Source organism: Onychostruthus taczanowskii, unplaced genomic scaffold (genome assembly GCF_017590055.1).
Source record: "Onychostruthus taczanowskii isolate IOZ18803 unplaced genomic scaffold, ASM1759005v1 scaffold5, whole genome shotgun sequence".
In the NCBI taxonomy this organism is placed as follows: Eukaryota; Metazoa; Chordata; class Aves; order Passeriformes; family Passeridae; genus Onychostruthus; species Onychostruthus taczanowskii.
The window spans coordinates 15,469,295-15,486,996 of NW_024502568.1; the positions used below are offsets into that span (position 1 = coordinate 15,469,295).

At 47.3% G+C, this 17,702-nt stretch overlaps 2 protein-coding genes across 4 annotated transcripts; one reads left to right on the forward strand and one right to left on the reverse strand.

Moving 5' to 3' along the window:
- Window positions 1-1,049: 1,049 nt before the first annotated feature.
- PSTK (phosphoseryl-tRNA kinase) lies at window positions 1,050-5,234 on the forward strand. Its single transcript, XM_041415439.1, has 6 exons — window positions 1,050-1,325; window positions 1,504-1,762; window positions 2,485-2,683; window positions 3,089-3,164; window positions 3,301-3,394; window positions 4,011-5,234. Exons 1-6 carry the CDS (start codon window positions 1,050-1,052, stop codon window positions 4,196-4,198), a joined length of 1,092 nt encoding a protein of 363 aa, XP_041271373.1. The 3' UTR covers window positions 4,199-5,234.
- IKZF5 (IKAROS family zinc finger 5) lies at window positions 4,512-17,653 on the reverse strand. Of its 3 annotated transcripts, none has more exons than XM_041415435.1 (6): window positions 17,586-17,653; window positions 15,172-15,237; window positions 14,238-14,331; window positions 12,118-12,280; window positions 11,645-11,827; window positions 4,512-9,752 (listed from the first exon to the last, which is right to left on the reverse strand). In XM_041415435.1, exons 4-6 carry the CDS (start codon window positions 12,248-12,250, stop codon window positions 8,809-8,811), a joined length of 1,260 nt encoding a protein of 419 aa, XP_041271369.1. In that variant the 5' UTR covers window positions 12,251-12,280; window positions 14,238-14,331; window positions 15,172-15,237; window positions 17,586-17,653; the 3' UTR covers window positions 4,512-8,808. The 3 variants fall into 3 exon arrangements, with proteins under 3 accessions (XP_041271369.1, XP_041271370.1, XP_041271371.1); XM_041415436.1 differs by lacking the exon at window positions 17,586-17,653 and adding an exon at window positions 16,599-16,780; XM_041415437.1 differs by lacking the exons at window positions 14,238-14,331; window positions 15,172-15,237 and having other exon boundaries at window positions 17,586-17,616.
- Window positions 17,654-17,702: the final 49 nt, after the last annotated feature.

Below are 17,702 nucleotides of genomic sequence, written 5' to 3' on the forward strand. Positions count from 1 at the left end.
CAGCAGCTGCAGGGCAGAGAGCCAAGAGCAGAGCTGTGGGTGTGCATCCACCTGGCCCTGGGGCTGCAGCACACCTCAGGGCTAATTTCAGAGTACAGACTGGGAAAAAGAGTGAATAAATGACAGGATTGCCTCACTGAGAGAGTATTTCCAACGCCTCAGATGGCCACATCACGGAAAAGCTGGAAAAAAAGAACCCAAAAGAGATTGCTGGCAAAAAGTCTGTGTCCTCCAAAGAAGTGTCCTCTTCCCTGATCCCTCAGACTCTCAAACTGATATTATTAAATATCCCTGTCATTTAGATTTCAACCATAGTATGACACTGATTTTATTTATTTATTACATTACAATTTAAAATAAATCCTCAGGGGCAGCACGCTTGGTTGTATCTTTGTTTTGTGATCACCACAAAAGGCACCGTGGGGCACGGGGGGATGGCTCAGCCTTGATGCTCCAGGGGGGAATAAAGAGAATTCTCGTGCTTATTGTGATAGCAGAACTGGGTAAAAAATGGGTAAAAGCAGAACTGGGTAAAAATGGGTAAAAGCAGAACTGGGTAAAAAATGGGTAAAAGCAGAACTGGGTAAAAAATGGGTAAACGCAGAATTGGGTAAAAGATGGGTAATAGCAGAATTGGGTAAAAAATAGGTAAAAGCAGAACTGGGTAAAAAATGGGTAAAAGCAAAACTGGGTAAAAAATGGGTAAAACCACAAACAGATAAGAAATGGGTCTAACCCGAACCGGGTCAAAGATGGCTCGAACCAGAACCGGGTCTAACCCGAACCGGGTCAAACCGAACCGGGTCAAAGATGGCTCGAACCAGAACCGGGTCAAACCCGAACCGGGTCAAAGACGGCTCGAACCAGAACCGGGTCAAACCCGAACCGGGTCAAAGACGGCTCGAACCAGAACCGGGTCAAACCCGAACCGGGTCAAAGACGGCTCGAACCAGAACCGGGTCAAACCGAACCGGGTCCAAGGGGCCGCTCCTGGCTCTGTCGTTTGCACCGAACCCGCCAGGGGGCGCCTCGACGCGCTGGCCCCGCGCATGCGCACAGCGCCGGCGGAAGCGGCGGGACCGGCAGCGCTGGCGGCGGAGCAGCAGCAGCAGCACCGGGGGAGCGGCGGCGGCGCCCGGGTGGGGCTGTGCCTGCTGTGCGGGCTGCCCGCCGCCGGCAAGTCCACGCTGGGCCGCGCCCTGAGCCGCCGGCTGCCGCAGCGGCCGGGCTGGGCCTGCGCGCTGCTCGCCTACGACGAGCTCATCCCGCCCGAGGCCTTCCGCCCGCGCGCGCCGGGGGCGGGCCCGCAGGAGCCATCCCCATTGGTCAGTGCGGCTGCGCTCATTAGCCGGGGCGGGCGCGCCGGCGTTGCGTCACTGCGTGCGACCGCGGTTGCCGGGCAACGGGACGCGGCCGGGCCGGGTCTCCTCACGGCGAGCCCGGGCCCGGAGCGCTCGGCGGCGGCGATGCGGGGCCTGATCGCTCGCCTTCCTCTCTCCACAGCTTCCCGGCTGGAAGCAGAGCCGCCGCGAGCTGCTGCAGTGCCTGGAGGGGTTCCTGCGGGCGCTCCTCACCGGGGCGGCGCTGCCCGCGCCCGCGCAGCCGGGCTGGCGGCGCTTCCTGGGCTGGCTCCGCCGGGAGCGGCTGCTGCCCGCCGCGGAGGGCGACGCCGGAGCCGCCTCCCGGCCGCTCGTCCTCCTGCTGGATGACAACTTCTATTACCAGAGCATGCGCTACGAGCTGTACCAGCTGGCCCGCAAATGTAATTATTGTGATCTCCGGCATGAGGATGTTTGTAGGGAATTCAGCTCCAGGTGCCTTCTTTCGAGTGCTCTCCCGGAGCGTGGGTTATTCTGGTTGCTGGGTACCTGTAATGGAGCAGCAATCAATGTAGCTTTGTTACTGCCTTATTATAAAGTGGTAGATCGTGTAAACCCCTTCCTAGAGCAGCCCCGAAGCACCTTCCAGTGCATAAGGAGGCTCCAAGAGAGCTGGAGAGGGACTTTGGACAAGGGCGTGGAATGACAGGGCAGGGGAAATGGCTTCCCACTGCCAGAGGGCAGGGGTGGACAGGATATTGGGAATTAGGAATTGCACTCTGGGAAGGTGAGGAGGCCCTGGCACAGGGTGCCCAGAGCAGCTGGGGCTGCCCCTGGATCCCTGGCAGTGCCCAAGGCCAGGCTGGACAGGGCTGGGAGTACCTGGGACAGGGGAAGGTGTCCCTGCCATGGCAGGGGTGGAATGAAATTATCTTTAATAATTATCCCAGTCCAAGCCATTCCATGGTTGTGTGTGTTGATCTCAGACATTTCTTGTGCAGCCTTGAGGTAAAATTCTGTTCCCTGTCCAGATTTGTGTTCATGTCAGGCTCAGAAGCAGAGCAGAAGCTCCTCATTCATGTGGAGCCTTTCCCCTGCATGCTGCTCTCAGCAATTGTTACTTGAACTGTTTAAAGATAAAATTCCCTGGTTCTGTTCTTTTTAGATTCCTTGGGCTTCTGCCAGTTGTTTTTAGAGTGTCCAGTGGAATGCTGCCTGCAGAGGAATCGCCTCAGAAGTGATCCTGTGCCTGAGCACACCATACAGTTAATGGCAAGGAAAATAGAAATGCCAGATCCCAGGAAAAACACCTGGGAGCAGCACAGCCTCATTCTGAGCAGTTCTGATTGCATCTCAGAGGATGAGTATGTTTCTCTTGATCCTGTGGTTTTCCCTAAGTGCTATTTTCAGAGGTAGAAGCTTCTTATTGTATCTGCACAGTGTGTGAAAAGTATTGCCAGTGGTGATTTTTGGGAGCCAGGCAGTTACACAGAATCCAGGCTTGTTGGGAGCTCACAGCCACCATCCTCTGCAGGGTTGACCTCAAACCTCACAGCATTCCTACCCTGTCACTGAAAACCTGTGCAAGTTGTCTGAAATGCTAAGGTTGAGTTGTAATAATTTGAGTTGTAATTGTTTTTAATTTCAGATTATTTCACCGATTACCTTAAAAAATTAACTGAAATCTTGCTTATCTTTTTTTTTTTTTTTTTTCCTCATTAGAGAAGAAAAGAAGTGTTTGATTGCCATGGTTTACTCTGTTTTCTTAGTGAGCAGATCATGAACTTGCTGGCCACTGCTTTGGCAAATCCAGAGAGGCCAAACGAGGAGGACACGGAGCAGAAGGTAGCACTGCTGGGCTTCAGGGCACAGCTCTGGCTGCTGCTGGTGCTGCTGCTGTGTTGTTCTCAAATGGCACTTCCAAAGTCAAGTAAATTCAAAGTGTCTGCTTGTTTTCTTCCTTCCTGGTGGCCCTGGCCAGGAGGCAGCTCGAGCCATCTGTGCAGCCAGCGCTGTCCATCAGGCTGACCAGGCGTGCAGGAGGATCATCTCTGAGGCCATGCAGGATGCCAAAGGTACCTTCTGCCCATGCCACCCATCCCAGCTGCCAGCTGGCAATGGGAAACAGCCCCTGCAATTCCCTTGGGGTAAACTGCCCAGGAATCCTATCCCAGCAGTGTGCCCGAGGCAACACCTTCGCAGCTCTGCTCAGTGTTGTTTGTGGATTTAAAAACCAGAATCATATTTATTAACTGTATTAAGCACAGCTTTAATAAAGCCATTTAGTACAGAGCAGCATTTTAGAGGAGTTTAATACTGTTTTGGGACACGTGTCAGTAAGGACAGGGGCAGATTTGTATGAGGAGCAGCTCAGTGTCCTTAAGTGAAAAGCTCAGCCCTGTGCCTCTGTTCAGGCTTCTCCCTGTGACCAGGGACAGGAGGGAATGGCTGGAGCTGTGCCAGGGGGGTTTAGGTTGGATTTAGGGAAAGGTTCTTCCCCAGAGGGAGCTGGGAATGGGCACGGCCCCGAGGCTGCCAGAGCTCCAGGAGATTGGACAGCGCTGCCAGGGTGGGATTGTTGGGATGCACTGGATGGTCCTGTGGGTCCTTTCCAGCTCAGGGTATTCTGTGGTTCTGTGGATTTTTTTCTGTAAGCATGAAGTTAAAAGTTCAGCTTCAATTTTCTTTTAGGTAAAAACCTTCTCCCAAGTGAGATGAAGAGCCTGGCAGAAGAACTCAACAAACTGAAAGGAGAATTTTTGGATGACTTGAGGCAAGGAAATACTTTGAAAACTCAATATTCTGACCCTGCTACAGGTGTTATTTCTTCATTCCAACATGAGGCAACCAGTGTGATAAATAAATATATTTTAAAATAATGACATGGAGAATGTTGGGTGTTTAGGAGTCCCAAGTGTTTCAAATGCATACTCAGAGCACTGCTGCTGAGAGATCTGAGGTGCAGCTCCCTTCCCTGGAGCCCCTGTGCCTCCTCTCCCCATGAGATGGAAGAGAAACAGTTTGATCAAGTCTAACCAAGCTGTTCTTGGCTGCGGAGATCAAGCCAAGAGCAAACCATCCTGAGATTTAAATTTCACAGAACCACAAAGAGTTAACCCAGGAGGAGCACCTGGGAAATCGCCAGCTCCACCCATGGAAGGATATGCAATTAAGAACTGACATGGGACCTAATTAGAAAGTGTTATTTTATTCATATCTTACAAAAGCAAAGCTTCACAACATGAACTACACGAGATAAGAGTTATTTCAGGATTAACCTTGTCGTCTCAGAAACGCTCACTAACATTAAAATTTATTTTACAACTCTAACAGGTTTCATTTTTGCATAAAATCTGCTCTTTACACTGAAATACATATTATTAACAAAGTAGGTACTTAGAAGCACATATACAAAGACTGCTCAATGAAAAATGCTTTAGCAGGAGAGAGATTCCCTGCAGCAGAACATCATTTGCTGTAGATTTTCAAGGAAGTTTAAAATTAGTAGAAAACTTGCCAGTGAAGACTTCTAAATTACATTCCCTTTGTCAAAAAGAAACAAAAAGCAAACCCCCAAAACTTCTGGAACAAAACAAACAGTAACAGATTATTTGGCTGGAAAACACTGCTGGAAAGTGTCCCAGCACTGATTTTATATTAAAAAGCCAATCAACATTTTATGTCTAAATCCTCTTCATCAAAATGTGTGTCTGTGAAAAAACAACTGTTTTTCCTATTGCCTCCTTCACAGTTGAATATTAACTGAGATAATGAAGATGTCCAAATATCCAAATGTTCATTGGAATATTCAGTCTCAAAACAGTAAATGTGTATTAAGATTGCTATAAATAGTGCATGTTATAAATGTCCACAAAGTTATAAAATAAGTTGTGACAATAAAAACAAAACCCCCACGAAGTTCATGTTTTGCAGATACAGAATTTAACAGAACTGAGCTATGGAAAAATTCCATCTCCTTCCTAAACCTCCATTAATAACAGTTATAATGCCAATCACCCATTACAACGTGAGGATTTGGGTTTAAAAAAAAAACCACCAAAACAAGTGAGTGCAGTGTAGCAATGGAGGACTCAACATGAAAAGTTCTTTTAACAAAGGGCTCAATCCCAGAATCCTGGCCAGGTCTCCCTCACTGACTCTGGGTAAGGCCTGCTTGTGCAAGGGATAAAATTTGGAAAGAATTTGCCAGTACCAGCTCTGCTCTTTAAATTACAGTCAATAGTATGCATAAATAATGAAAAATAGCAAAATGCACCTTCCAAAGCTCCTCAGCTGACAGGAGGGGACAATGATGCCAGGGCAGTGTGATCATGGAACACGAGCAATGCCAGTCCTGGGAAGGACAAAGGGATCCACCCCAGGGCTCTGGGGCAGAGCTGCTGCTGCCCAAAAACCCCCCTGCAAGGAGAAGTTTGCCCCAGGAAACAGGGAAAAGAGTTTTTTTTCATTCCTCAGCTGTTCAGAGATGTCCCAGCTAATCTCTCCCTTAGTCACTCCAGAGCAGAACCAACGGTGTCCAGGCAGCAGCAGGAAAATCCTTCCAAACTCGGTTTGCAAGGCTTGGGGACAGATTTTTTCACAGAGTTCTGTTATTAAGAACACACATTCCCCACAGTGGGATCCCCTCCCAAACAAGGGCCCCTTTTCCATGAGGCTTCCTGCTGCTCCCAGCTCCCCCGTTAGTGACCTAGCCTGAGTTCTGTTCAAGGCCATCCTGGGGCAGGGGTCATTCCTCTAAATCACCAAATCATGAGACAAAGAGGAGCCTCTAACAAGGTGAACACTGCCAGCAGAAGCCCCAGAGGTCAGAAACCACATCTGTGCACATGGAAATGACTTTTCCTATGATACCAGCAGGAAAAACCCACAAACCAAGGAGCACTTGGCTGCTGTGATCACTCAGTACTGTGAGTGCTCCCTGGAGCACCAGCATTCCACAAGTTTCCTTGGGAATGCCAGAGCTTAGGAATAGGAGAGTGCATCATCTACCAAAAAGGCAAGGAAAACCACTTCCATAAATTACCACTTGTAAAGTCTTCCAGTCTTCTCTTATCCTAACACTACATCTGAGCCAAATTTAAATTGTGATCAGAATTGTTCCATGTGTGATCCAAAGAGAGCCACCATTTCTGCCCTCTTTGACTGGAAAAATTTTGATTCCAGAACCTGTTCAGGAGCAGTAACTTCCACCTGGATTCCAGTTCCGTCAGCTTTTACTCCTTAAAATAAAGGATGTTTACACACACAGATTTGCAGCTTTACTTACAAAATAAATCTAAGAAGTATAAATCAACAATGAAATATTTTGGAATTACAGAGTGTCCTGACGAAAAATGCAAATTACATTCTGTGTTACAAATCCAGCAAAACAAATTCTGACCCAGGCCTGAAAACAAAACAATTTTTAGGAGTGACAGTGTTATTGTTCATCTTCACTGCACTGGAGCCACTGCAGGGACAGATTTCTGACCTCATTTCTTCAAGACTGCACAGCCAAGGAAGAACCCAGTTCCTCAAGCACAGAAATTCATCAGTAGGTCAGTCAGGTAGACAGAAACATGTCTGGTATCCAAATTTCTATTTAATTAAAGTCAAAATCACTTCCACAGCTAAAATTCTAACACTGGTGGTTTTCCTGCATTGATCTCACCCTGATCACTGTAAGTTTTGCCATTGGTTTCAGGAAGTTTTAACATAAAAATATAAATTTGAATAAGTCGAACATTTCCTATTGAGATTCCAACCTCTGACTTGTGGGAACATTAATAAAATCTTCTTGCTTTAAACAAAACTTGGTTTGCTGATAGGAAAAGGGGAATATATAAGGGAAGCTTTAATTTGTCTCAAGTAGGACAAACCAAGGTAAAAGTGCATGTCTAAATATGGGAAAAGTAACAGCTCTTCCTTTATTTTTAATGTCTCAAATTCTTATCTAGCACAAAGTTCTTATTCATTTTAATTAGATGTTTTACTCAGGTTTATGTTAAAGTGCCTGTCCTTTAGCCTGAGGGCTTCTAAAGATGAGTGTACACTATGAAATAAAATAAACAACTTCAGTTATCATTTGCCATCCACAATTCCTAAAAACAGCTTCAGTATAGTCAGTGAGTTTTCCTTTGCATCCTACATGGAGCCAGAAAAAGCCAGAGGTCCTTCCCCTTATTCCCAGCACACCCAAAGGACATCAAACCTGGGAGAGGGGACAAACCAGGCCCCCAAGTCAGCTGAAATTTACAACAAACTGGATTATATGACTCACAAAAATGCAGGCAACCTCTCAGTTGTAGCCTGGCCCAACATAAAACTGACCAAAGGAGTTGGATTTGTAAACTTCTTGTTTGTTTCTTTCAGAACTTCTATCAGCAGGACAGAAGTCTAATTGTGCAAATTTTAAATATCTGTACAACTCAGTTTAAGGCAGTTAGAAATCTCACAGAATATATATTAGTTCTACAGGCTCTTCATTATGTCTCTAAAAATTGCCTCCTCTGAAAAGCAATGACATGTAAAATTTTGTAGAGTGTAGGTAAAATAAGGTATCTTACTTTTTTGTTTTCAATAACTCATGAATGACAGGCTTTTAACTCTTTCTTTTTCCTACCATCGTTTTATTCACAATAACCTGTTATCTTCTAGTTTTGTGCTAGTAGTTAAATTAGTGTTTAAGTCCTAGCATGAAGAGTTTAGACTATACTAAACAAAAACTTATTATTAACCTTCATCAGATTAAAACAACTTTTACATCAAATCGAATTTGTACATGAAAACTGCTTCTGGTTTTTTTGAGTAGCCAGGTTTTTAAGAATTTCTCCAAAGTCAAAGAATGGTTGGGGTTGGAAGGGACCTTAAAGGAGAGACACCTTCCCCTGTCCCAGGTGCTCCCAGCCCTGTCCAGCCTGGCCTTGGGCACTGCCAGGGATCCAGGGGCAGCCACAGCTGCTCTGGGCACCCTGTGCCAGGGCTGCCCACCCTCACAGGGGACAATTCCTTCCCAATATCCCATCCAACCCTGCTCTCTGGCACCATGAAGCCATTCCTCCTTCTCCTGTCTCTACATGATGTGTCATGGCATTGACCTTTTGTACTGTATGGATAGTATGTCTTGTCTTGCCTAGTAAACAATCTGGGAATTACATCCTATGGCTCAGGACACAAGCTCTGCTTCTCCACTTGCAGAATGTTTATTGGGATTAAGTGCAAGCAACTTAAACTTAACAACCACAGCATGTAAATGCATTCCAACCCTTACAGCACTCTTGGCTTTTTTTGAAAGGCTACATATAAAACAGCAACTGAACCTGATACAAAATTTCCCTGGCAAGTTTTACAAGAACACGGAAATCAATTTGCCTCCTTTGTCAAATTGATTAATGTGAAGATTCCTTATGGGAATGTGCAAGCTTTCCATCAGCAAGTATGAAAAATAGACTGTAATATGTTAAAAAACTAAACAAAAGCACGTTCTCAGTCAATGTTGATTATGTTGGCCTCTTGCAAAGTGGCAAGCGAAGTCGTACTTGTTTTTACACTTACACCCACAAATGTTACACTGGAAAGGATTTTCAAATCCATGGCATCCCATGTGGATGGTGTAAAGGATATTGTCTGCAAAGTACATGTCACAGTGTGGGCAGTGGTGCAGGAGCTGAGGGTCCTGCACGGGCAGGGTTGGAGCTGGAGTGCTCGGCTGGCTGTTGCTGATACTGGGAGTACTGGTGTGGGCACTGCGGTCACTGCTGGGCCCTGCCACGGGACTATAGTTCCTCTGATTGTGTGTGGGCCGGGAATCAGGGCTGGTTGGAGAGGAATTCTGAGGAATATTTGCTGACACAGCTGAAACTACTGCGGGTGCAGCAGGCTGCTGCATCATGAAAGGCTTTTCGTCTTGACAGGAAACGACATCGGGAGAGCCTGGATTTTGGTTTTCAGGTGGCAAACTGGACAACTGTCCCGCCAAGGTGGAGAGCTGGTTCAAAGGATTATCCACCATGAGGTCTTGTGGATCTCTTGGCAAGCCACCACTTGGAGTGGGTTTTGTCATGCTCTCGTACGCCTCAGTCTGGATATTGGGGATTTCGTGGGTGAAATCGTTAAGGTAGTCTGGTTTCTGCACCACCATGGAAGGCGGACTCAGATTAATTAATGCTCTTCTGCTGTACCCCAAATTGCTGGTCTTCTTCTGCAGAACCCCCCACATCTTCTTGCTGCTCAGGGAAGACCTGGTGCCCTTGATGGGCACCATCTTGTGCTTGCGCCGGCGGTGGTGGGACAGGTTGCTGCGGTCGCTGCAGCGGAAGGAGCACAGCTCGCACTTGTAGGGCTTCTCCCCGGTGTGGGACCGCATGTGAGCCTCCAGGTGACGCTCGTAGGCCGAGGCAAAGGGACACAGGTGGCACCTGTGTGGCTTCTCCCCTGGAAAATCAGAACAGGTTAGCCCACGGCACCCCAGAGCGCCTGGAAAAGGCTTCGCGCGCAGCTCGTCGCGAGCCGCTCGTCCAGCTTCGGTCACCGCCGGCCTCGAGCTCGGCTGGGTGTCCCGGGAGAGCGGAGAGCACTGGGACAGCTCTGCCTCTCCCAGGGATCATCAGCACACAGAAAAATCCTGAGTGGAGCCAGCACAACACACAACCTGCCTGGGAACTGCAGCAGCAACACCAAGACGGAGTGCAGCGATGTCCGCGGGGTGCCCTGGGTCCGAGCTCTCCCTCGCCCACGGGGCGCACAGGGGAACACGGAATGTCTGTACACAAAATGTCACCGTTCTTCATGAGAACTCTGAGGGAGGGTGTCCTTCTGGCACCTTCAAACATCCCTACTCCTAAACATCCTGGAACTGCCATCTAAATAACCCCTGCGCACAGGCAGCCACTCAAGGATGGAGCTTGGAAAAAGGAGCTGTGGCTGTAACAGAAGACAAAAGCCAGGAATTCCCTGGAGAGCTGGGTGCTCTTCCAGATGGGAGATGGGATGATGACCAGGGAGACCCTCATCTCCTTTGCACATGCAGAACTTGGTTCTTCTATCAAATGAAATTTACAGATACAAAGTTTTCTGAGTATTTTTTAAAAGTTAATGTGAGTAACAGAATAACAGGCCAACACTTCTGTAACCCAGCACTTTAGGACTTCTGATTTTCCCTTGACAGACTGATCTAGGAGATACAGATGCAGGTCTGCAATGTCAGAAGTACCTAAAGGATCTGATGTGTGTTCAAGAGAGGAAGATGATCTTTCATTTCAGATCTCGAGTGCCAGCTCAATTTCTAAATCCCTGTCATATGACTGATGAGCATTCCATAGTTTGAGATCACTGTCTGGGATACCAAATAGATTTCTTTCATTGCCCCTACACCACTGGCTCTCCAAAAGGAAAGAAATCAATTTTTGTGCTACCTCTAAGTACCCTTTTTGCACCAAGTAAAGCCATGATTTGTCCATGAGCATCTCTCTGCACTCATGTATATACACACAAGGATGGGTAAACATCTGCAGATTTAAAGATGGCATGAGAAGATTGGCAAATCCTGTGTGAATGCAGGGAGTTTGTCAATCTGATTTCATTCTAAACTGGTTACAAAGATTTAAAAGTTTTGCATCACATGTAGCACAACACAGCTGGTGAGCTACTCATGATCTGCTGTGAGATTCAGCATGAAGCCAATCCTGCAGCAGGCTGCACTTAATATTAATATTAATAATAATAATGATGTTTGCATGATCACACCTGGGTCACAATTCCTTGGGCAGATGTCCAGGATGCTGTACCTGTTTATTTACACTGCTCTGAGGCTGTGAGTCAGCTGCCACTTCTCTCTTTAATGCTGACTCATCTGAGCTTCACAGCACAAGCAACCCATCTCCTGGCCCTCTGCCAGCCTTCCAAGCCAAACAACACTCAGGCCTTGGATCTTCTTCCCTTGAGTGAAAAAAACAAACCAAACCCAACCAGGAAAACCAAACCAAAGTAACTGTTTTCTTGTTCTGGAAGACACGAGAGAAGAATTTACCAGGTCCATCAGAATCTGAACCTCATCAGCTCAGAAAAAATAATATATTTACACTGAAGCTTTCATGCTCAACTCTACTCCCATGTAGTTACTTACAATAATAAATGTCAGTAGGGATTTGCACAGTTTAAATAGGTGCATGGCCCACTGTACAAAAACAGACTATAAAAACCCACCAATACCCAGCTATTGTTAAGAATTCTCCCACTGCTTGAATTTGCCAAGTGCTGACATGGAAATCCCAAAGCAGAGGAAATCCCCCAGGGCCTCCCAGGCAGGCAGAGCAGAAGATCCATACCTGTGTGAATCCTGATGTGCTCAATGAGCCGTGCTGTTCCTTTGCTGGCATAGTTACAGTATCGACACTTTAACTTCCCATCAAAAGTCCTTTCAAAGCCATCCACCAACATTCCTGAGTTTTCATCCAGTGAAACTTCAACAGAAGGATGATCCAGACCATTCTGATCACCTTCTGTCCCAGCTGTGAACAATGCAACACAGATTTTAATGAACAATCTGTGGGATGCCATCTGTCACACTGTGAGCAAGTGCCAAATGGCTTTTGCTTCTCTCTGCCCTTGGTCTTTAATATTGAGAATTATAAAAACATGCCCTGATTGAAACAAAGGTACATACACATCCTTTGTGACATGAAAATGACTATTAGAAATGCTGCCATACAGCTGCAGCATTACCTGGACTGTGACACTGAAGTCACTCTCAAAAAAATCAAACTTATGGTACTGGAAAAAAGTTTATGGTACAGCTCACCTCCCTGGAGAGTCTCTACTTCCTTGTCACCAGTAACTGATCCAGAAATCATATTGACATGCTGAGTCTGCTGGGTCAGATATTCCTGAAAATCCTTCACAAAATCCAACGTTTCTGCCTTCTTTTCCCCCATATTGACTCTCTCATTTACAACCTCTCGTGCCTAGAAGGGAAAATGTTTTCAGAACACAAGTGTCATTGAGCTGCATTCATACAAACAAGTCCAGGTTTTGGGCTGGATTTCAAGGGAAGAATTACTTTTATCACACAACACGTGTGTCGTGGTTTAAAGTCTGGTTTTCAGTTGAGAGAGTGGTTCCTGAGGGGACCTGGCGGAGCCAATGAGCTGCTTAGTTTGAAGAGCCAATCAGCTGGCTAAGTTTGAAGATTGACATCAAGTTAACCAATCAGCAGGCTAGTTTAGAAGATTGACAGCCATTTAAACCACTTAGAAGAGCTGAACACGCCTCTACGAAAACACATTTAAGGATGGCAATGGCCGCTTACGGCCTCTGAAGAGGGCACCGGCTGGGCCAGGCCGGGCTCGCATGGGTCAGGCCAGGCCTGGCTGGGCTGGGCTCTCCTGGCCGGGCCCAGCTGGGCTGGGCTCTCCTGGCCAGGCCAGGCCTGGCTGGGCTCTCCTGGCCAGGTTGGGGTGCTGCTTGGCTGGGATTTCTGCCACCACCAGGCTGTGCTGCCGGGACTGACCCAGCGCCGCGGGATGACCGCGTGGCCAGGGCTGTCTCGGCATGGCTCACAATGAACTTTGTTTGCTTTTAGGCAGCCCCGCTGCAGGCAGGAGGACAAAAGCAGCAGCAGCAGTTTTGTTTCTTTTCCTGACACCTGACATGAAGGAAAGGCGCAGGGGTGGTGCCAGCAGGGAGCACGGGAGCAGCAGCAAGAGACACGGTGACTCCTCAGTGGTGGAGCCTGGACAAGATCAACATTTCAGTGCTGCAGGACTCTATAAAAACTGTTCCAATTGATAAGGCTTGAGGAAAAATGAACATACTAATTCTCTCCCGAGTCAGGAAAAGGAAAGGGTGAAGACACGTAGAGAAAACAGCATGGACACTGAGAGCAGTAAAGGAGTCAAATTCTAGATGGGAGGGGATTGAGCAGATGCCTTAGTCTTGGGCTGAAATTCTTTTGTGAGGCTATGGTGAAGATATATTTTTGATCTATCAGACTTTGTTTTTTCCCTTTTTCCTCATGAAGTGCATGGGAGAATGCAGCATTCACCTGCAGCCCCTGAGAGAAGGACACTGATGCTGGAGCTGTGGATGCTGAAAAGCTGTAATCCAATGAGAAGCTGGAACAGAGAGAGATGAGAAACTTTGCCCCAGGGATACAAGAAGAAAAACCTCTGTTCCCAGAGATAAATCAAGAGAACTTTTGTTTTTATGCTAGAAGAGCTCATCCACAAAATAGTGCCCCATAAGTTAACATGGCCCATGAAAGCAGCTTTGGGAAAGCTGTAGCTCATGGAAGGGACCTTCCCACTGCAGACAGATTTTCCTTTCCTGGTGGCTGATTTGCTGCTGACACTGAAGCCACAAGAGAACTGCTTCTTGTGGAGAAGTCTCCATAGCATGGCAAGAGAGATTCCCCTCCCTAGGTGGACTGAAGAAAGATTATTTTAGAGGTGGCAAAGTGACTGAAAGTTCCAGGTTTTGTCTCTGTACGTTGTCTGTGGGAAAGAAAAAAGGTGTTGGGAGAGAAGTGTTCTGAAGGTTTGTTGTGATTTTATCATTTTTTATTTTAATTCTGTTAATAAAGTTTTCTTTATACCATTTAAAGTTTTGAGCCTGGTTTGCCCTCCCCCTCCTAATCCATATCTCACAGCAGGAAATGAGTAAATAAATAATTTTTAGTGGATGCATGGGCATTTGGCCAGCATTAGACCCATCACACTGAGTCAAAGAACAAATTGGCAACCAGAAGAATATTGGTTTTTGAATGTTTAACTCATTAAGGTCACCAAATACAATTTATGGGGAAATCACTTTCAGCAACAGGTAAATGACATAATAATAACACGGTAAATAAAATTTTAAAATAAAAAATACATTATAATAATAAACAACCTGTCTTTTTAAAATATAAATGATGAATCATACCTGAATTTTAGTTCCCTGCTAAGTAGCAAACATGCTCCAAAATGTACCACAACACATCAGATAAAAAGCAGAGAGCACAGTGTCTCCACTTTTCCTAGAAGGAATAAAAAGGAAATGTGAGTCCATTACTCTTCCCAACCCCCATGAGTTATAAGAAAGAAACCTGAAAAAGATTTGTGTTTGAAAGACAGGGCTCTGACACTCTGCTGCTCTAAATTTTATAAAACAATCACACTTCCAGTAAATTTTTTTCCAAAGACTGCATCCTCTGCTTCCTGGATGCCACCTGAAGGACACTTCTGACTCACTGCTGTTTTCCAATAAACATCTAGCTCCAAAAAACTCCAGATTTGGGTCAGTCAATTATGGGAGCTGCAGTGTTGGGAAACAACTGAATGTTGGTGATTAGCAAAGCTGGAAAAAAAGCACTGTTTCACAGTTCTCCCAAAATCTGACTTTCCTATCCTGGGTAAAAATCTTAATCCAGTCCATTATTTTGCCCTGAAATGATGAAAATATTCCCCAGAAATCAGTGGTCAGGTTTGTTTTGGGGAGTGTAAACAACAAACCTCTATAAAGCCCCAATTTACAATGAATTTGGGAAGACAGACCTTGGGATATATTTGGAAGGAGAACAACGAGTCTGTCACATTATTTCTGCAGATTATAATCAGAAATCATTTACAATTTCAATAAGAATATTCCTTATTTTTAACAGGTACTCAGGTGACCTACAGAAACTCAAGTTCTGAGTTCCAGACCACGTTTAAGTATCTTCTCCTGTGTATCCAAAGCTCCTTACAGATGTTTGTTCATTTCTGGCATCCAGAGGAGGATGTTCTGTCACATCTTGCCTGAGTGTGCTCAACTCCCAGCACTGATTATCACCATGAAGTTAAGTTTGGAACACATCTTGATCTATCTCTCTACCTACCCTCTTCCAGGTGTCACCAGCCTCCTGTAGGCTTAAGTTAATTTGTGTTCCATTTGTTGGTGTCTCCTGCAATAAAACAAAGACATCAGGATATGAATTATAATATTAAAGATAACTCTAATATTGAAGATATAAAGAGAAAAACAGGACAATGTAACAGAGTCCTGACCAGGCCAACTTTCCATGAATTATAATAAGAAATAACAATTCAAAATTAAACCATTCAAAACAACATCAAAGGTTTGTGTTATCAGAGGAGAATCTGTGTGTGCCTTTGGGTAAGGCACTAAAACTTATTTCAGAGAATCACAGAATGGTTTGGGTTGGGAGGGACCTTAAATCCCATCCAGTGCCACCCCAGCCATGGCAGGGACACTTCCACTGTCCCAGGCTGCTCCCAGCCCTGCCCAACCTGGCCTTGGGCACTGCCAGGGATCCAGGGGCAGCCACAGCTGCTCTGGGCACCCTGTGCCAGGGCCTGCCCACCCTCAAAGAGACTAATTCCTTCCCAATATCCCATCTAACTCTGCTCTCTGTCAGTTTAAAGCTATTTCCCCTTGTCCTGTCAGTCCAGGCTCTTGTAAGTAGTCTCTCTCCATCTTTCTTTCCTGTCTTTCCTGTACTGAAAGGCCACAATTAGATCACCTCAAAGCCTTCTCTACTCCGGGCTGAACAACCCCAATTCTCTCAGCCTTACTTTATTGCACTGATTGCTTTTAAAAAACATTTAATTGTGAAAGAAAATGACATAACATTTCCTAAACAGGTTAGGGATCAACTGCATAAAACTTCCTTTCTCTACCTCATGGATTTATCATGAGAACCCTCATCCTTTTCTTTACACCAGTGTAGGGAAGTCACCACAATTGAAACATGACCCAAAGCTCCCACTGGTGTGCCCAAACACTTCTGTGATTTTATGTGGCATTTTTCAGAGCTACAGAGGCAGCAGCTCTCCTTCTCAGGGGAGAATGACGCACATCTGATCCTTGCTGTGTCACTCCTGCAAACCTGCAAATGCAATTCTAATTAGCAGAAACTGAGCAGCCCAGCTCGTGTTTCACACACCAGGGATGGGCTGATCACACCAGGTGTTACCCGAGCTCTGCAGACACAACCACACCTCCTCCAGCTTCACACAAGCAGCAGCAGAGCACTGGTTACTCATTTTCTACCCAGGCACAACTGCTGGCCTGAACAGGGGTCACAGCACTGAGCTGAGCTCAGTTTGCTGTCAAAGAACGTGCCAGGATGAAATATTCTGCCTAAATAATGCTGCTAAAGAAAGCAGTTCATAGAGTACACCCAGCAGTTTCACACACACAGTCAGAACTAATCCTGCAGTAATTATAACAGCATAAAGTATCTATGAGGACACGTATGCAGTAAGAGAATAGAATTACTGTGAGCATATAGATGCATCCCACCTCCTTCTAAGGAATCCCGGGGAAAAAAGGGGGGATGTTCTCTGTTCCATCTTTTCCATAGCAAATAAATGAAAGCAGGAAGGATTCCAAACTCCATCCAAGCTCTTCCAGGTCCTGCTGAAGGAGTGTGACCGTGGGGAGGGGAGTGAAGCACAGCGTCGGTGACCTGTCATCAACTCCGAACGCCCCCGCTCGATCCCGCTCCTCCTCCAGCCCCAGCCAGAGCGGGAAGGGACACGGGAAACCTCCCGGAAAGCCGCGTGTCCCGTTCCGGGCTCCTCGGGACAAGAGACACGGAGCTTCTGGAGAGCATCCAGTGAAGGGCAGCAGAGATGCTGAAGGGCCTGGAGCAGCTCAGGAAAGGCTGAGGGAGCTGGGCTGCTCAGCCTGGAGAGGAGCCCCAGCTGAGAGGGGCCTCGGCCCTGGCTGGCCCTGAGTGTCAGGGGCCCGGGGGGTCAGAGCAGGGCCCCGAGCCACGGGCAGGGACCGATGCACAGCAAGTTCCACCCCAGCAAAGAAGAACTTCTCCACCGTGAGGGTGACAGCGCTGGAACAGGCTGCCCAGAGCGGGTGCGGGGTCTCCCCCCTGCAGATACCGAGAACCTGCGCCGTGTGCTCGGGGACGGCCCTGCCTGAGCAGGGAGGTGCCACCGGATCGATTCCTTCCAACCTCACCCCCTCTGCGGCTCCGCGATCCTGCGATTTCAGTAACCCTGTCATTTCTGCCATTCTGTAATTCCCGCGATCCCTCCGATTTGTGTTTCCCCCGCTCCACACCAAGGCGGCGGCCTCGGGGCTGCGCCGCTCACCCGGCCCCGCTCCCGGCGGGGCAGCGCGGCCCTCCTGAAGCGCTGCCCCCCTACTCCCGCCAACCGGCCCCGTCACGGCACAGGGAGGCCCCGGAAGGAGAAGGAGGGACGGAAAGGGAGAGGGAAAGAGACGGAAGGGCAGGAAAGAAGCGGGAAGATAAGGACAGACAACACTCACCGCTGCCACTCCGCGCCGCTACCGCCGCCCGCCGCCGCCATATTTGTTATTCCGCCTCCCCCCCGGCCCGGCCCGGCCCGGCCCCGCCCACCGCAGTCTCGCGAGACCCGGGCGCGC